Source organism: Cervus canadensis, chromosome 14, assembly GCF_019320065.1.
Source record: "Cervus canadensis isolate Bull #8, Minnesota chromosome 14, ASM1932006v1, whole genome shotgun sequence".
In the NCBI taxonomy this organism is placed as follows: domain Eukaryota; kingdom Metazoa; phylum Chordata; class Mammalia; order Artiodactyla; family Cervidae; genus Cervus; species Cervus canadensis.
Window position 1 is genome coordinate 12,285,046 of NC_057399.1, and position 16,304 is coordinate 12,301,349.

Here is a 16,304-nt window from a genome sequence, read left to right on the forward strand (position 1 = left end):
AACATTTTTATTTCATTAAGTGTTAATAACCAAGAGGAAGTTAACAAGAGATTAGTAAATTAACCTGAAACTAAATACAAATTTAGTAAAGTCTTATAAACAAGATCTACTTAAGAGATATGAATTATCTGAGTAGCCTTCACTCTTACGAGGGGGAAAAAAAGTAAACATTCTCCATTTCTGTACTTCTTTTGAAAAATGTTTGACAGTAATCATATGTGGTTCATATCAAATTTTACCTTCTGACCATACTATCTATAAACTAAACTTATCTTCATAGATAAGTGATCTCTATAAGCAATAGATTAGTTTTAGAGCAAACAGCTGTAAGAATTTTATACTTAAGCACTCTTTATCCAGACATCAGGATTCAACTTCATATGACAGTTAAGAATGAAAATCTTGCCATCTAATTTTATGCTTCTGCATTCCAAAATAAACAAACAAAAAAAACACACAGACCTTTAAATGATTAATATTTTATGGCAAGTAAACATGCTATTTTTTTAAGTAATTCTCAACAAATTCAGTATGTCTTACATTAAAATCAAATCCGTTTCTATCATAAATGTAAAAAAAAAAAGTAAAATTTCATTATCTCCCTAGGTACTTATCACTGTTGAAAAGCTACTGGAAGTGAATTTAGACTAAAAGTCATAGGTTGACTTTGGAAGAATGCATACCTAAGTTGCTGATCAACAATGAAATCACAGAAATTAGCCACATACATTCCAAAATGTTACTAAAATCCAACCTAAAGCTGCCTTAACATTTCTGGGATTTCAAATGAGATTTTCAGTCTGCTGAACAATGGCCATAAAAGGCTTTCAAACTTCACTCCATTCACAAGTAAAGTTGAAATTGAACATTTTTATTTCTTCTCTCCTTAGGACAACTTCACCATGGAACAGTGAATAACACAGGTTAAGTCATTATGCTAATTAGAAATTAAATAAAAAGATGCCCTCACAAAAGTTAAGTGTAAGGTGACATGCTACAACTAGATACACAGTTCAACAGCAGCTTTAGGAATTGTGTAGTGCAGGCTTACAAAAGCTGAAAACATCAGGGAGGGAGTTCTTTGGCGCTCTCAGTCACCAGAACTCTAACATGTGGCCATTTTTCAATTATAAGGCAGAAATTAAACTATACATCAATAAAAAGTATGTCAAATAGCAACCCACTCTTATGAACTATTAAGCCTAGAAACTATGCTCTCTCTAGAAACTATGACTGACTGGTTAGCTGATGAACACAGAAAGGGGAGAAATACCAGCTTAAAAAATTGAGGAGTACTGAAAGGAAAGTTTAATTTATTTTCATTTCCAAACTAACTGAATGTGTTCCTTTTCCATGTTAAAAGATGGTAAAGAAGAACACAAGCTATGAGGCGCCGAAGTTATATTTCAACACATGCTCCACTTTCAACAGCCCTGCACGAAACATACACTTTAAGCAGCTGGTCATGTCCTTTGACTAACCTACAGCATCTGGTCCATCTGAGAAAATTTTTCTATCTGCCATTAAATTGCATAAAATACCCAATTTTTAAAAGGAAAAGAAAAAGACACACAAGCAAGAAACAAAAAAATACTGGAACAAAATAATAACCAAGAAATCTTCCAACAGCACACGCAGAATTGAAGCAGCCTCTAAAAGGGTATGTTATTAAAATACTTAATCATACTCGGCCACATGGTAAACCATTCATTAAACATAGATGGCATCAATACAGTTTTAGGGCTCTCAGCTTTGTTCTTCCTCCTTGCATTTCACCTGAACATTAAGTCCTATCCATTCTTCAAGACTGAGTTCAAAGGGTTACTTTTCAATTCAGTCTTGTACTTAGCCTATCTTTTTTAAAAAGTCTCCAACGTTCATCTGGAAATGGTTGTGTATTGGGGCATCTCTTGCATCGCAGAAACGTATTTAACTTTGGAAACACAGTGCACTTCCCATATTGTCATGCGGTTTAAGGTTTCTGAAGGAAGGGACTACACAGCAATTCTTGAATCCCAAGAACTTCACAGTATAGTGCCTGTACACTGTAAACATTCAATAAGTAATAACTGGATTCATTTTAAGACTTCAGATTTAGGTTTTAACTAATAGATAATAAAATGTCACCAAATTAAAAAAATTTATTAAAATAAAGTGCTATACTAGAGACATGTTGTTCAAAAGCAATGTGGGTTCACAAAAAAATCTGAGAACTTTTAATTTAAAAAAACCAAGTGGAGGCTAAATGCCCATGCTTGCTATGGTAATAGTGAACTTATCTTGTTGTTACATGAGTTTTATCAAAATATTTTCCTACTACATGGTTAGTCTATCCATTGTTGCATTTTAGCTTACAACCTTAATGAAATAAAATTTATTATTTTACCAATAAAGGAATTCCATTACCCTAAGTCACAGTTAGTCAACTGTGGAGCTGTAACAGACCTAGTAACCTTCACCAACTGAGAGCCTATGTCCATTACCTCATTTCAGAAGTAAACCTTAAACTAAGACTTGAGGGATGAATAGGTATCAACCAGGCAAGACAGAAACTGATCCAAGCATATATAAAGACCCAGGTCAAATAAAATGTGACATATTTGAAAAACTGAAATTCAGGTAGGTAAACCCCTAGACTCATATTTTAATTACTTATCAAGTCTTAGTTGAGTGCCTAATAAATGCCAGCAATTGCCTCTAGATAAGTTCTTCAACTTCTGAAATTATATCCACAACTTTTATATGTGTATTTTTTAAGGGTAAAAGGAACTTAACACAAAAAATTAAAAGACTTGCTGCACTAAGTCATTAAAAGCCATAATTTCACTTCAATTTCAAAAGTCATGACTTTTTACTAAAGTCGTAATTTCACTTCGACCTCGTGTAGTACTATGTAAGGAACACTGCGTACACTACTCTATGTGACTAAATTCACCCCGGCGTGCCACATATACACTACGTGGCACATGCTGATGAACCAGAGTGAGGTGCCAAACCGTACATACTGAAGCTCCACCTCAATGTAAAATTCTATACCATAACAATCACATACACTAGGAACTAAAGAGGTTTATTCAACTTTTAAAAACGCTATACTCTTCATTCTCTAAAAGACATCTTCTTTTGAAAATCTGAACCTATTTAAAATTTTCACTAAATTTTTCAAAATTATTAAGTGAGAAAGAAACAGTAAAAATGTAAAGCATGATTCTGAAAGTGGACTTAGACTATCATACATTTAAAATACATTTTAAAACTGTAACAAGTATATATTATTCACCAATTATTTGAAGTTACTACTCATTCACTTCCAAAAAGTATTCATTATATGCCTACATGTCCAGCTCAGATCAGTGTAGAAGATACAAAAATAGCACACAGTCCTAGCCTAGAAATGAAAAATATCTTTAGATACTATTATGGACTGATCGTCAGAATGTACTGTTAAGAGAATAAAAGCAAGGTAGATCAAAGTGTGGATCATATGCTACCGCTTATTTATATAAGGGGTAGGGAGGATATGAAGATATTTGAATATTTGCTTATATTTTTTTTAATGTAAAGACAAATCATCAATTTCCTCTTAACAATTACCCCTAAAAGGAAGAGTGGGAACAGGATGAAGAATGGACAGAAAGCAGACTTCTCTGAATATTTTTTACCTAGTCTTGTCGATTTGAATTTAGAACCTTATATTATTATACATAATTATCCAACAAATTGAATTTTTAAAAGGTAATACTGAAGAATAACGTATGAAAAGCAAAATGAAACAAACGAACCTATCTATCTGTCGAGCTGCTGGCACAGTCACAGGGAGACACCTGAATTTAAACTTGTAGATAACTACTAATTCACAGGAAATCAGGGGACAGTGGAGCAGGTTAGACACTGTCACAGAATTCAGACTCAGGAAATTCTAGGAGATAAACAACCCAGTCAGTACAACAACTAAGTTATAAGGAAGGGAAAAAAACACATAGAAGAAAGAGACAAAGGATGAACCTATAGATTAAAGGACACAAGTTATCACCCAATTATAATAAATAGATCTGATTCAAATAAACCACAGGGAAAAAAATTAAGAGTCCATCAGGGAAATCTGAAGGCTGAATGGTTATTTAATGATAAAAAGAATTATTGGTAATTTTTTTATGTCTGATAATAATGATTGTTTCTTAAAAAGAGTTAATTTTCTTTCAGAAATACAAATTAAAATATATGTATGGATGGGTATGCACATAAATGAATGATATGGTATAATGACTGTGATTTGCTTCAAAGTAATATAGGGACATGGAAATATATATAAAAAAAAATGGTCATAAGTTGATAACTGTTGAAGCTGGTTTATGGAAAACTGAAGCTATTACAACATTCTATTTCTGTATACCTTAAAATTTCTATAGTTAAAAAAAAAATAATTTAACAACCACTCCTAGAGCTAATAAAGTCCCTTTCCTATGAACAAAAATAAGTTGGTGACTATTCATGTATAACTCCTATAGCACTTATTACCATCATTCAGCTGTCTTATACAATAATGCCTCCCGAAATGGAGATTCCCCTCACAAATTAAAAAACATGCTTATCTCCTTTGGTGCATCTTTTCTTAAACCAAGAAACCTGTCTTTCTAGTAAAGGCATAAATCACAGGCTAATCCCATTGGGAATAATAAACAAAAGTAAAGGGTGAGAATTTTAAAAGGAAGACAAATGACAGAGCAGGTATCGTTTACATAAAGAAAACCTAGGAAAGAGTAAAGAAAGGAAAGGAAGTGAAGTTTACTTCTAGACCTTAGAAATAAACTCCTATATCCCTCAGTAGAAACAGCTGACAGCCATGTGGAACACGTACTGAAGGCCTATGTTTGGGCATGGGTTTATTATAAGCAGAGCCCATCACCAAGCTGCACATACAGAGGAAGGCCAGCCTGAGCACACGACCTAAGTGCTACACCCTCAGGGGCTCCTGGAACCCAAGGAAGCTAATCAACAACTTTAAATCAGAAAAGTATTAAACATTTAGAGGAAGAATAAAAGGGAAGCAAATGTCTCCTGGTTGTATATTACTTGCCTTATTATGTATTCTAATTGTGTCTTAAAGCAAAACAAACATTTACACACCTCAATGAAACTGAAGTAATGGGAAAGAGCCTCAGGTTTCCACAGAGCAAGAGCAGTGCTGCACTGGTTACTATAAATTTAGCAATAGTTAACAAAAAATATGGATTATCAGACCTTCATGTACTACCTCAAATTCACCAATCTTACTTTTTAAAAAGTTTTTCAAGTTTTCAACCATATCTATCCCCAGGATTTGGAAAGACTTAACTCCTATGCTTAAGAAGAGACTTCTGTGAATAACTTAAGCTTATTATATTTTGTTTCTTCATTGAAACACCAATTGAAACACCACTCAATCAATATTTGAACAATTAATGTAATTAATGTAACAAAGTAATATATATGTAACTAATGTTACAATTGTAATTATGTTACAATTAATGTAACAAAGTAATATATATGGCAAAAAATTATTCTAAATATTACAAGAAGGCTTCTGAGGCAAAGACTTATCCTCAAGGAGTTGTTAATCTCTTCTATCATATTGATATTTCAAATATGCCAGTTTGGGGAGTTTGGGGAAGACGGGGAATAGTACACAACATTACTCTTGTTGTTTAACGATCATCATCATTTCAAAAGCATGCCAGAATTTCCAAAAACTTTCAACAATATAAAAAAATATTTTCTCTCTTTTTGAATGGGCTAATCATGATCAGAAAGGAAAGCACATTCGAAAAGGCATCAGTACTGAATACATTGCCTATTAACTGGAAAAACTGGATTACAGCATTTGTAGATCAAGGAAATAAAATAGGGGACATATAAATATTTTATTAAGAATCTATAGAAGAGTGAAACAAATTAATTTATAGACTTGCAAAATTTGTTTCCATTTGATTAGAACAAAAAAAAACAAATCCCAGGAACAAAGGGTAGGGGTAAATTTCAATATGGATGGTAGGAACATAGACTGAATGTCTGGAATCAAGAATTACTTGGAATTACTTAGGTCTTCAATCAAATATTTTTACCAAAGTTGCAAAAAAAAGTGACATAAATTTATATACTACACATACATTAAGAATGGATACCTCTAAGATGAATCAATGTCTTTAAAAACTGTAAATGGATGAAAACATAAGGAAAATCTTATTTGAAAAAAACCATTCTAGAAAATCATAAGCCAATGTAAGCAATAACTATAAAAAACTAAGACTAGGGAAAAAAAAAAAGCTAAGAAATAATAGAGAGTCTGTCAGTAAATCAAACAGAAATGTGCAACATGACAAGTCATTGTAAAAACCACTGCAGTTAATTGGAACCCTCATATATTACTGGTGAGGACATACAATGGTGCAGCCACTGCGGAAAAGTTTAGCGTTTCCTCAAAAACTGAAACATAGAAACATCAGTAATTCTATTCCTAGTTTATACCCAAAAGAATACCCTAAACAAGTATTCAAGTAAATACTTGTACATGAATGTTCACAGTGGCAGTACCCACTACAGCCAACAGGGAGAAACACAAATGTCCATCAACAGATAAATGGATAAACGAAATGTAGGTATATACATACAATGGAATATTATTTGGCCTTAAAAGAGGAATGAAGTATTGACACATACTACAATATGCACAAGCCTCCAAAACACCATGCTAAGTGAAAGATGCCAGACACAAAAGGTCACATACTGGATGATTCTATTTACACGAAATATCCAGAACAGGTAAACCCACAGAGACAGAAAGCAGGTTTGTGCTTATCAGGGTCTGAGGCAGGAGGCTACAAGGTGTGACTGTTCAATGGGTGCTGGGTTTCCTTTGGATGTGGTGACAACATTTGGGGGTTTCCCTTGGATGTGGTAAAAATGTTTTGGAACTAGATAGAGGTAATGGTTCTACAACACTGTGAATGTACTAAATGCCTCCAAATTGAACCTTTAAAATGGTTAATCTTATGCTAATTTCACCTCAATAAAAATAAACAAATGCAATACAAATAGCCCCTCTCCAAAATACAGTTAAAGACAGACATGCTTCTTATTGTCTACTTATAACAAAAAATACTAAAATTGTTTTCCAGAGATGTCTCTACATATCTAATTACCAACTTCTTTCCTAAAAGCCAAACCTGACAAATCCATCGTTCCCCTTCCTCTGGAATCCTCATCTCCCTGTGGTTCAACTGCTCTTAACCCCGTCCCCACCACTCATATCAATCCCCGTCATTCTGCCCTGAGAAATTCTAGTCCCAGCACAAAACACCACCCAGTTACCCTGCTCCTCTTTCCGTGGAAAGACCAACTCCCTTTCCAATTTTTCAAACTTTTCAGTATGTAAAAGTGACAAAACAATAAGATACCCAAATGGAAATATTCAGCGTGGTGGACACAGAGAACTTGAATTCAAGAAAAGTGGCAGATCATCATGAACACATTAGTATTTGATGAAACTAGCTGTCACCTTAGGGGAAAGCAATTTAGAGAAAGGCTAGGCTAAATAAATGCTTGTTCTGATGTTCTGCAAAGTTTTGCCTAACCCTGGATCATTCCCTAGATATTACTGGGAAAAGTTATGAAATCCTTCAAAATGAGTTCATTACAAGCTCATATTGTTTTAATTTTGATTGAATACTACTTCTAAGCAATCCTTTTATTCTCTTACTGTTGAATTGTTAGTGCAGTGACTTCCAACCTATGAGCTTTAGACTCTTGGGGAGCTGTATAATTAGTTATCACAACAGGTAGCCAGAAGCATGCATTATATAAGGCCATATATGTGGGAAACGGGCCTTACGTACTCATTTATCTCAATCCATCTGAATTTATTCTTTCTTCTCCACTTCTATGAATATTTGATAATTTCACAATTAAATAGCTTTCCAAGACTAATTCAGACATATATACCTGATCCCTTCTCTGACTTACCTCCCCTATTCCAATCCACCAAATAGGTTTAATCTCTCCTTCTTCAAGAGATTTCCCCTTATACCTAAAAAATTACCAAACCTCTCTTTCTGATAAAACTTTACCTGATTCTGCTCTATATTCTACCTACTAGTCTATCTCTTCTTCCTTTTGCTATCAAATTCTCAAAGTTGGCCTCCTAAAGCCTGAGCTTGACACCTGTTTTGTAAGATTCTATTGAAACAGCCATCTCATTTCTTCAGGTATCATGGCTGCTCTCTTAAACAAGGGCAAAGTTAAGTAGTTAGGAAGTAGGTTTCCTATGGATTGGAAACCTAAAATATTTCCCATCTGGCTCTTTGGGGGAAAAAAAAAAAAGTCTGTTAATCTCTGGGGCTTCAAAGCATCAGTTATATTCAATACCATCATCTTCCTCTGAGAACGAGTGCGTGCTATTAAAGGTTTTGGAGCAGCAATACACTTAGTACTTTAATACCGAGCAAAGGGCATTTGAAGACTACCGATTTAACAGTGTCCCGAGAGGACGTAAAAGATCATTTAAGAAAACAGTGCAAAAAAAAAAATAAAAAATAAAAAAAAAAAAAAACAGTGCAAGAGACTACGCATTACACATAAAGGGAGAAAAATGTAACGGACTTTTTCACAGGATAAGCATCACTACTAGCTTACTACATGTGACAGAGGAAACAAAACTAACACCAAAACTTCAATTCTCCATGATGTGGCTCTCAGAATCTACATTCTCTTCCACAGTCTACTGTAGACTTACAGCTCTTCATAGTTTCCTACACTACTGATTGTAGAGTTCCTAAAAATCTTAATACTAATTTTGTGTCTTCTATGTACCAGGCATTCCACATGCTTGCTATATGCCTATCTCCTGAGAAAGCAAATCATTTAGGAAAAGGCAGAACCAACAGGGTTGGCCAATGAGGGCATAGGGCCAATGTCAGAGGTGGATGGAGTACTCACCTGTGGTACCAAGCAGAGAGAGAGAGGAACTAAGATTGCACGTCCAGAACTGGCTCTAGCCAAACAGGAAGAAACAGTTATGAATTTGCTTACAGCAGAAGCAGAGTGTCTTTGATATCCTGACATACTCTTTCTGATGTTCAGACAGACCACCATTAAAGTAGCCATTGGTAAGAAAGTCTCATGAGAAACAAGCCAAAAACAAGACAAAAAGGTGCAGAATTAAATGGAACAGACCCTAATGGTCTTTTGTCTAGGAAAAGCAGTCTTCCTTATTAAAGATGATACTACTTTTCAAATGGCCAATATGATACTAACCTTCATTAACAGACTTTTCACATCCCACAAGATTGAGAAGGATATCGTCATCTTTATCATCAACTTCACATCCCAGCAGCATCCAGCTTTCCACATTATCACTTTCTGAAATGGTGCTCTCTTCCTCTTCACTTGAACTGACTTCTATAATCATGACCTCCTGGATTGTACCTGATCTCTCTCCAGGTTTAGACTTCTCAATATCCCTCTTGCACTTCTTATCTGCTAAATCATTAGAATGAACAGAAGCAGGAGAACCTTGGGTCTTTTCTTTTGCATGGACTCTAAAATTCTTTCTTTCACATCTATAAATACTATCTTCATCAGACAGTGTGATGACCTCTGACCCATCTGACAGTTGGATGACCTCACTATCTGAAAGGACAATTAAATTCTTTTGATTTGGTTTACTACTGAATGATTCAGAATTCCCAGAGTTCCTCTCTTCATGTTCTTCCTCCCTGATGACATTATCAAGATCTTGGGCATAATGAACTTGGCTGTAGAGCTGAAGTTCCACCTCACTATCAACACTCAGTTCACTAGATGACTCTTCACGATAAAGCTCATCTTCATACGCTTCTATGGTCTCATAACCACCAAACATCATGGGAAGTCAGTAAACCTGGATGCTGTAAAAAAGAAAGTCACACAAAGAATATATTTTAACAGATCAGATCATGCCTGTTTAGTGCATAACGATACACCTCTTAGACCTAACTTTTGTGAAGGTCATCAGTTTTCTCAATGACATATTAAAAAAAGATTTTTCTCTTAGGGTAGTACCATTTTTCAAAGCTTTCTAAATTCCGTTATGACCCACTCTAATAATGCCCATCCCTCCCAAATGAAAATTACTACTAACAACTGAGTTAAATTACATAATATTAATGGAAATGTTATATTTCACAAGTATGTTAGAAAGAAAAAACAGGCTGAGACCCACTGTTTCAGACACCCATCATTTTTTTTTTTTTTTTTCCAAACATCACAAAAATATTTTAGGTCATTCTCACTACTATTCCATCCATTCATCATCTTTTCCCTGGTTCTGTATCCATCTTTTCAGGTATACATTCTCACACAGGAATATTACTTCAATTATAACTGAAATCTACAAAGGACATAATTATTTTATTTACTGCCTTGGTATATATTTTTATTCTCAATTAAAAAATTAATCCTATGACTTCCTGATCTTTGACCAAAAGAATACATAAAAATATCTAATAGGGAGTTCCCTGGCAATCCAGTGGTTAGAATTTAGCTCTTTCACTACTGTAGGCTCAGGTTCAATCCCTGGTGGGGGAACTAAGACCCCCTACAAGCCACACAGTGCAGCTAAAAATAAAAATTTTTAAAATATGATAAACCTAGTTTGTCTCTGTGCTACCTATAAAGATATGCATGAAATACAAACTAACCAAAGACCTAAAATTGAGGTAAAACTCAGCTTTAAGTATGTTAAATCCCCCTCATCTCTCAATTCAGTTTAAATATTATTAATACTTCCTCAGAGAATCTTTCCTTGACCCACCAGGCTAAACTGCCTCACCTTTAAAGGTTTTAAAGGTTTCCACATCATTTCAAAACATTCACATTTCTAATTACTGCTACTGCTAAGTCACTTCAGTCGTGTCCGACTCTGTGCGACCCCATCCCTGGGATTCTCCAGGCAAGAACACTGGAGTGGGTTGCCATTTCCTTCTCCAATGCATAAAAGTGAAAAGAGAAAGTGAAGTCGCTCAGTCATGTCTGACTCTTTGCGACCCCATGGACTGCAGCCTACCAGGCTCCTCCGTCCATGGGATTTTCCAGGCAAGAGTACTGGAGTGGGGTGCCATTGCCTTCTCCATTTCTAATTACTAATACAAGGTAAATTTCCCACGAGCACAGAGCACACCCCCCAGGAGGGCAGGAACTATATGCACTTTATTAAACAACGGACCCCCAAAGCCACACAGGATAACTGGCATTTACCAAGGTTTCTATCAAGGGCTGTTGACGAGTGAATGAATGCGTAAATACTATCATCAGGAATCTGTCTTAAAGCTCTAATAAATCCAGCATGTGCCTGGTGCTGGTGCTCACTCACTCAGGCAAGTCTGACTCTCGGCAGCCCCATGGACTGTAGCCCGCCAGGCTCCTGTCCACAGGATTTTCCAGGCAAGTATACTGGAGTGGGTTGCCATGCCCTCCTGCAGGGGACCTTCCCAACCCAGGGATCAAACCTGTGTCTCCTGCACTGGCAGGCAGATTGTTTACCACTGAGTCACCTGGGAAGCCCTTAATATGTGTCTAAAGTATGAACATTATGGTGAGATGAATTTTGTAGTTGTTTCCAACTGTTCCAAAGATTCTCATATTATCAACCAAAAATCTACACAGATGTTTCGATTAGGTACTAATGGAACACTGATCAAAATGAAAGTGCTGGAAAAAAACCTTTTGTTAAAAAATCATGGACAGTCTAGAGAACAATTAAAAATAATAATTTATTCTTTCTACTCTGCTTTTAGCTACAAAGTATTTAGAAAGACTAGTTGTTTTCTTAGCTCTCTGCCCAAAATGTCAGGGTACTTTTGGTGATACAACCTGCTGATTCCAGGAGTCAAATGAACAAGAGGCAAAAATGTACTACACCCATGCTGGAGTCTCTTGTTTTACAGAAACAAACTTTTGCTGTACACCTTAAACCTTTACAATGCTGTGTATCAATTATATCTCAGTAAAGCTGGGGGGTGGGGGGGGAATCAAAAGATCTGAGTCAACAATACTATACAGCATATCTGAAGTCTCATCAGAGTGTAAATCTTACACATTCTAATCACACACAAAAAAGGCAAATATGTTAGGTGATGGATGTGTTTGTTAACTAACCTTAATGCAGTAATCATTTCACAATATATACATACATCAAATCACTATGTTGTACACTTTAAACATACACGATGTTATTTGTCAATTTATCTCTGTAAAGTTGGGGGGAACCCAACTCTTTATGTCTTTTTTTTTTTCCTTCTAAAAGGTACAATATAACTGTTCCCTTCTTGCACTGTCCTTCAGGTTGCTATGCTGTTGTTGTCATACAAGTTGAATGTGGCTGTCTGAATGATAATGCTCATAGCATTTATCAGTTTATATTGAAATGTTAGCCTCAGAGGAATTCAAATAAAAGATGAATCCTTTCCTTTTTATTTAATAGGTAAATTAATTCTAAAAGAAGTCAAAGGAATTATGCTTCCTTCAAAATCCTCACTGGATCCATCCTGAGGATCCAGTGTGGACTTAAGATAAAACATAATTCCAGTGCAGCACCGAAAAAATTAAAGAGCTAAATTACAGAGTTACAAATTTGTACTACTCTGGAGCCATCCCAAAGGAAAGGGATTAAGAATAGAGCCATAGGCACACCTGTGAATGTATGCCAAAAATAAACTACAGAAATAAAATAAAAACAGACTTCCTTGGGTCTAAGGGTTTATCTCTTTCCCTGAAATGTAGAAAAATGAATTTAACAATTTAGCCCCTATGGCCTTTAAGAGGATTTTGTACCTTCTGTACTGAAAACTGTGCTCAGCATAACCTGCTCTTCTATTTATGTAGCTTATATTTGCCAGAGTAAAGATTTGCCTGAGGCTGTGTTGGTTTATGTTACTACCTTAATTACACTCAAATGCATTAATTTTCTTTTTTTATGTATACTCAGAGGACAAATATGAAAAAATATACATGTCTCTAACTGTTTTAATTTAGAAGGACTTCTCGGCTTTTTTATTATTGTACACAATTCTCAAGCACACTTAACTAGATAACAAAGTCCCTATGAGAGTCACAAAATTTTAAATCTGGAAGAGACCTTTCAGAGTATCTCATACAATCTTCTCAATTTATATATAAGGAAACTTAGGTCCAAAGAAATAAAGAGGCCTATCCAAAGTTATTTACCTGGTTAAGAAACACATTTCCCTGATTCTCAACCAAATGTTCACTAACATTAAAAAATGAACAACTTCAAATAAAGATTTAAAAAAAATTCCTTCAAAGCTATATATGCATTGGTTTTAACACCTAAATTTATCTCACAAATATCCACTTTATTTCCCAGTAGAGTTTAAAAACTATGAAAGAGGCATTTTAACTGGAAAGAAAAGCATACATTGTCAGTTTACTATCCAAGAACATCCCAAGTTGGTATTCAAAGACAATAAATAGCAATGCCACAACCAAAAAAGATGGCTCTTACATAAGAGAATAACTACAAAGCCTCTCACCATTCAAAAGTAGGAGCAGTATTCATTCACTGAAATTTTTTAAACTAGACAACTTAAAGCTTATTTAAGCTTCCAGATTTTACTATACAATCTTTAAAACCAACATTTCTACTCTTACAGTCTACTAACTGGTCACTTCAGTCTGTGTTATTTCTTTTCAAAGAACTTTTAGCCTATGTTTCTTTTTGATGAGACAGTTATCCATCTCAAGGAAATTTAAATGAAATTCACATCTTGATTTTAAGCCTAGCTTTCATTAGAACATGATTAATAGTTTAATTTCAACTTAAAATTTCTGACTTACTCTTGGTGAGCTATCCTGACAGATTTGAAACACTATTGACTTTTGTGTTAAAATTTCTTTCCACTCTTCAAAAAAGACTTTCATTAGGAAGTAAATCAAACTGGGATAAAGAATCCAAATGTGGGAAACAATGGTCACAAAAAAATCAGAATACAAGATGTTGGTAGGAGAAAATAATGCTTAATTTATTCAGACAAGTCCAGCTGTTCCTGACATAAAGTCTTTACAGGATAACTAATTTTATCACAACACTTCCTTCACCCTCAGTCTTTTTTCTTTTGCTACACAGCATCTTAATCTTTGAAGCTATTTTACAACCCTCACTTCCATGTCTTCCTTGGTTAATTCCCCACTCTCAGATTCTCTTGAAAGCAGCCATAGTGAACTGTCCTTAAAGCACAATACTGTCTGAAATATACACAGTCTAAATACTTAAAACACAAAGAGTTTTAGAAGAGACCTGAAAGTCATTAAATTGAACGCTCTCATTTTATACATAGAGAAACAGGCTCTGAGAAGCTTATATATTCACTGAGCCTAAAAGATCTCCTAATTCAATCCTGTAATCGGAAATAAAGGTAAATACACGCTAGAAAAGATTTCTAAGATTTTTAGAGTCACCAGCGTCGAGTTGGTGGTGGAGCCGCCCCTGGAACTCAGGCCTACTGCCTCTCACTCGGCCAGTTTTCCCACAACACCTGCAGCTCCTAAAGTTTAACTGTCGGCTCCCAGGATGTGAAAGATAAAAGGAAGGCATCAGCGAACACAGCGCAGGTCTCGTTTCACATGCGGGAAGGGGCCCAATCCTTGAAATTTTTCTGTCCCAACAGCTGCAGCTGCTGCTTCTGACAGCTGAGGTTGGACTTGGTCCAAGACTGTTCAGTTCTCAAAAGCCGACCTCTCTTCGCGTTTAACTGACAGACCGGCTTTCCTAAAAGAGGCATCTCTGGGGGTTGTGGAGGTAAAGTAGGGCAGAAACGCCACTCCCCACCAAGGCCATGGGCGCTCAGCCATTTCTGAACCACGGCCTCAGGCCTCGGAGCGGCAGAGAGAAGCGGACACCACAGCGGGTCCGCGGAGTCGCGTGGGGGCAGAGCTCGACTGAGAGGCCACGAGACGAGCCCCGCTACGAGTGAGGGGAAAACGGGGACACGGAGGCCGGCGAAGAGACACGCGCTAGTTCCACAGCCTAGCGGGGAGGCGGAGGGCGGGCAGGGGGCACCCCGGCCACGGACACCTTGGGGTCCGTCACACATACTCACTGCCGCGGCTGCGACCAGGAAGCACCAACCAGGAACCAAAACGCGTAGAGGGACGGGGAGGGGCGAAGACAAATGAGGTAAGGAAACGGCGTCCGCGCGGACCCACGAGGACGGAAGGCACTTCCGGTGAAAACAGCTCCTGGAAGTCGTCTTCTGTCCCCGCCCACTCCTCGCCTCCAGTAGACGTGCGTAACAACGATTAACCCTTTGCCTTCCCCGCATAGAGTCTTTTTATTTGTTTGCCTTTCTTGCTCTGCTTCTCCTTCTCCACGGCTTCTTTCACAAGTATCTAGGCTGAATCTGTGTTAAGGAATAGCTTGTTTGAATGACCTGCACAGGTGATATGCTACTTACCGAGCCAAACCGAGGAGAGTTAGCACGTTCCGTGCTGGAGATAAACACTACATCTCCCATGATGCTCCAGGGCGAGGTTTAGACCAGGCTCCGCCTTCTCCCAGATCTCGGGGGACACCCTCCTTGTGCCACGTGGCGCGGGAGCGGAGCCGGGAGCCGGGTACTGGACGAGGGCTGGTACAGCGGGAGGCTTGACTGACGGATCCGGGGAACCCCAGCGAGGGAAAAGCCTCTTTGAGAGCGCCTGGCTTCTAGATCCTTCTCTCTTGAGCTAAGTGATCTTAGGCAAGCCCCTTCCATGTCTAAGTTGAAGTTGAACTTAGTTTACACTGGGGCGCTTTCGGCTCTTTTTTATACTATAATATAAGACAACAGATGTAATATGTGAACCTTTAAGAAATGCACACTTGCTAAAGACTGAAGTCAGTACTGGTCCTTTGGAAGCCTCAGGAGCTACAGATTGTGCTGGGCGTCCCTGACTCCGGGTTCCTCTTCTCGCAACTTATTTTAATTATAAACTCGCTGTCCATCTTTATCAATTCGTTGGCCCTTGACAACAGGCTTGAAAGATAATCTTAACATTGATTAGTTTTGCCAACATTTATTTAAACATCCTAAAGGAAATCAGCCCTGAATATTCATTGGAAAGACTGATGCTGAAGCTGATGAAACTCCATTACTTTAGCCACCTGATGCGAAGAACTGACTCATTTGGAAAGACCCTGATGCTGGGAAAGATTGAGGGCGGGAGGAGAAGGGGATGACAGAGGATGAGATGGTTGGATGGCATCACCAACTCAATGGACGTGAGTTTGAGTAAGC

At 37.0% G+C, this 16,304-nt stretch overlaps 1 protein-coding gene across 2 annotated transcripts in view; it reads right to left on the minus strand.

The window, feature by feature from the left end:
* Nucleotides 1-15,262, minus strand: part of ZCCHC7 (zinc finger CCHC-type containing 7) — a 239,597-nt gene extending 224,335 nt beyond the window's left edge. The window contains exons 1-2 of one of the 2 annotated variants that reach the window (XM_043486410.1): nucleotides 15,129-15,262; nucleotides 9,289-9,920 (exon numbers count right to left, since the gene is read on the minus strand). In XM_043486410.1, coding sequence (XP_043342345.1) covers nucleotides 9,289-9,898 — 610 coding nt within the window. In that variant the 5' untranslated portion in view covers nucleotides 9,899-9,920; nucleotides 15,129-15,262. Of the gene's footprint in view, nucleotides 1-9,288; nucleotides 9,921-15,124 lie in introns of both variants that reach the window. The other variant, XM_043486409.1, reaches the window with a different exon arrangement.
* Between the last annotated feature and the right edge of the window lie 1,042 nt (nucleotides 15,263-16,304).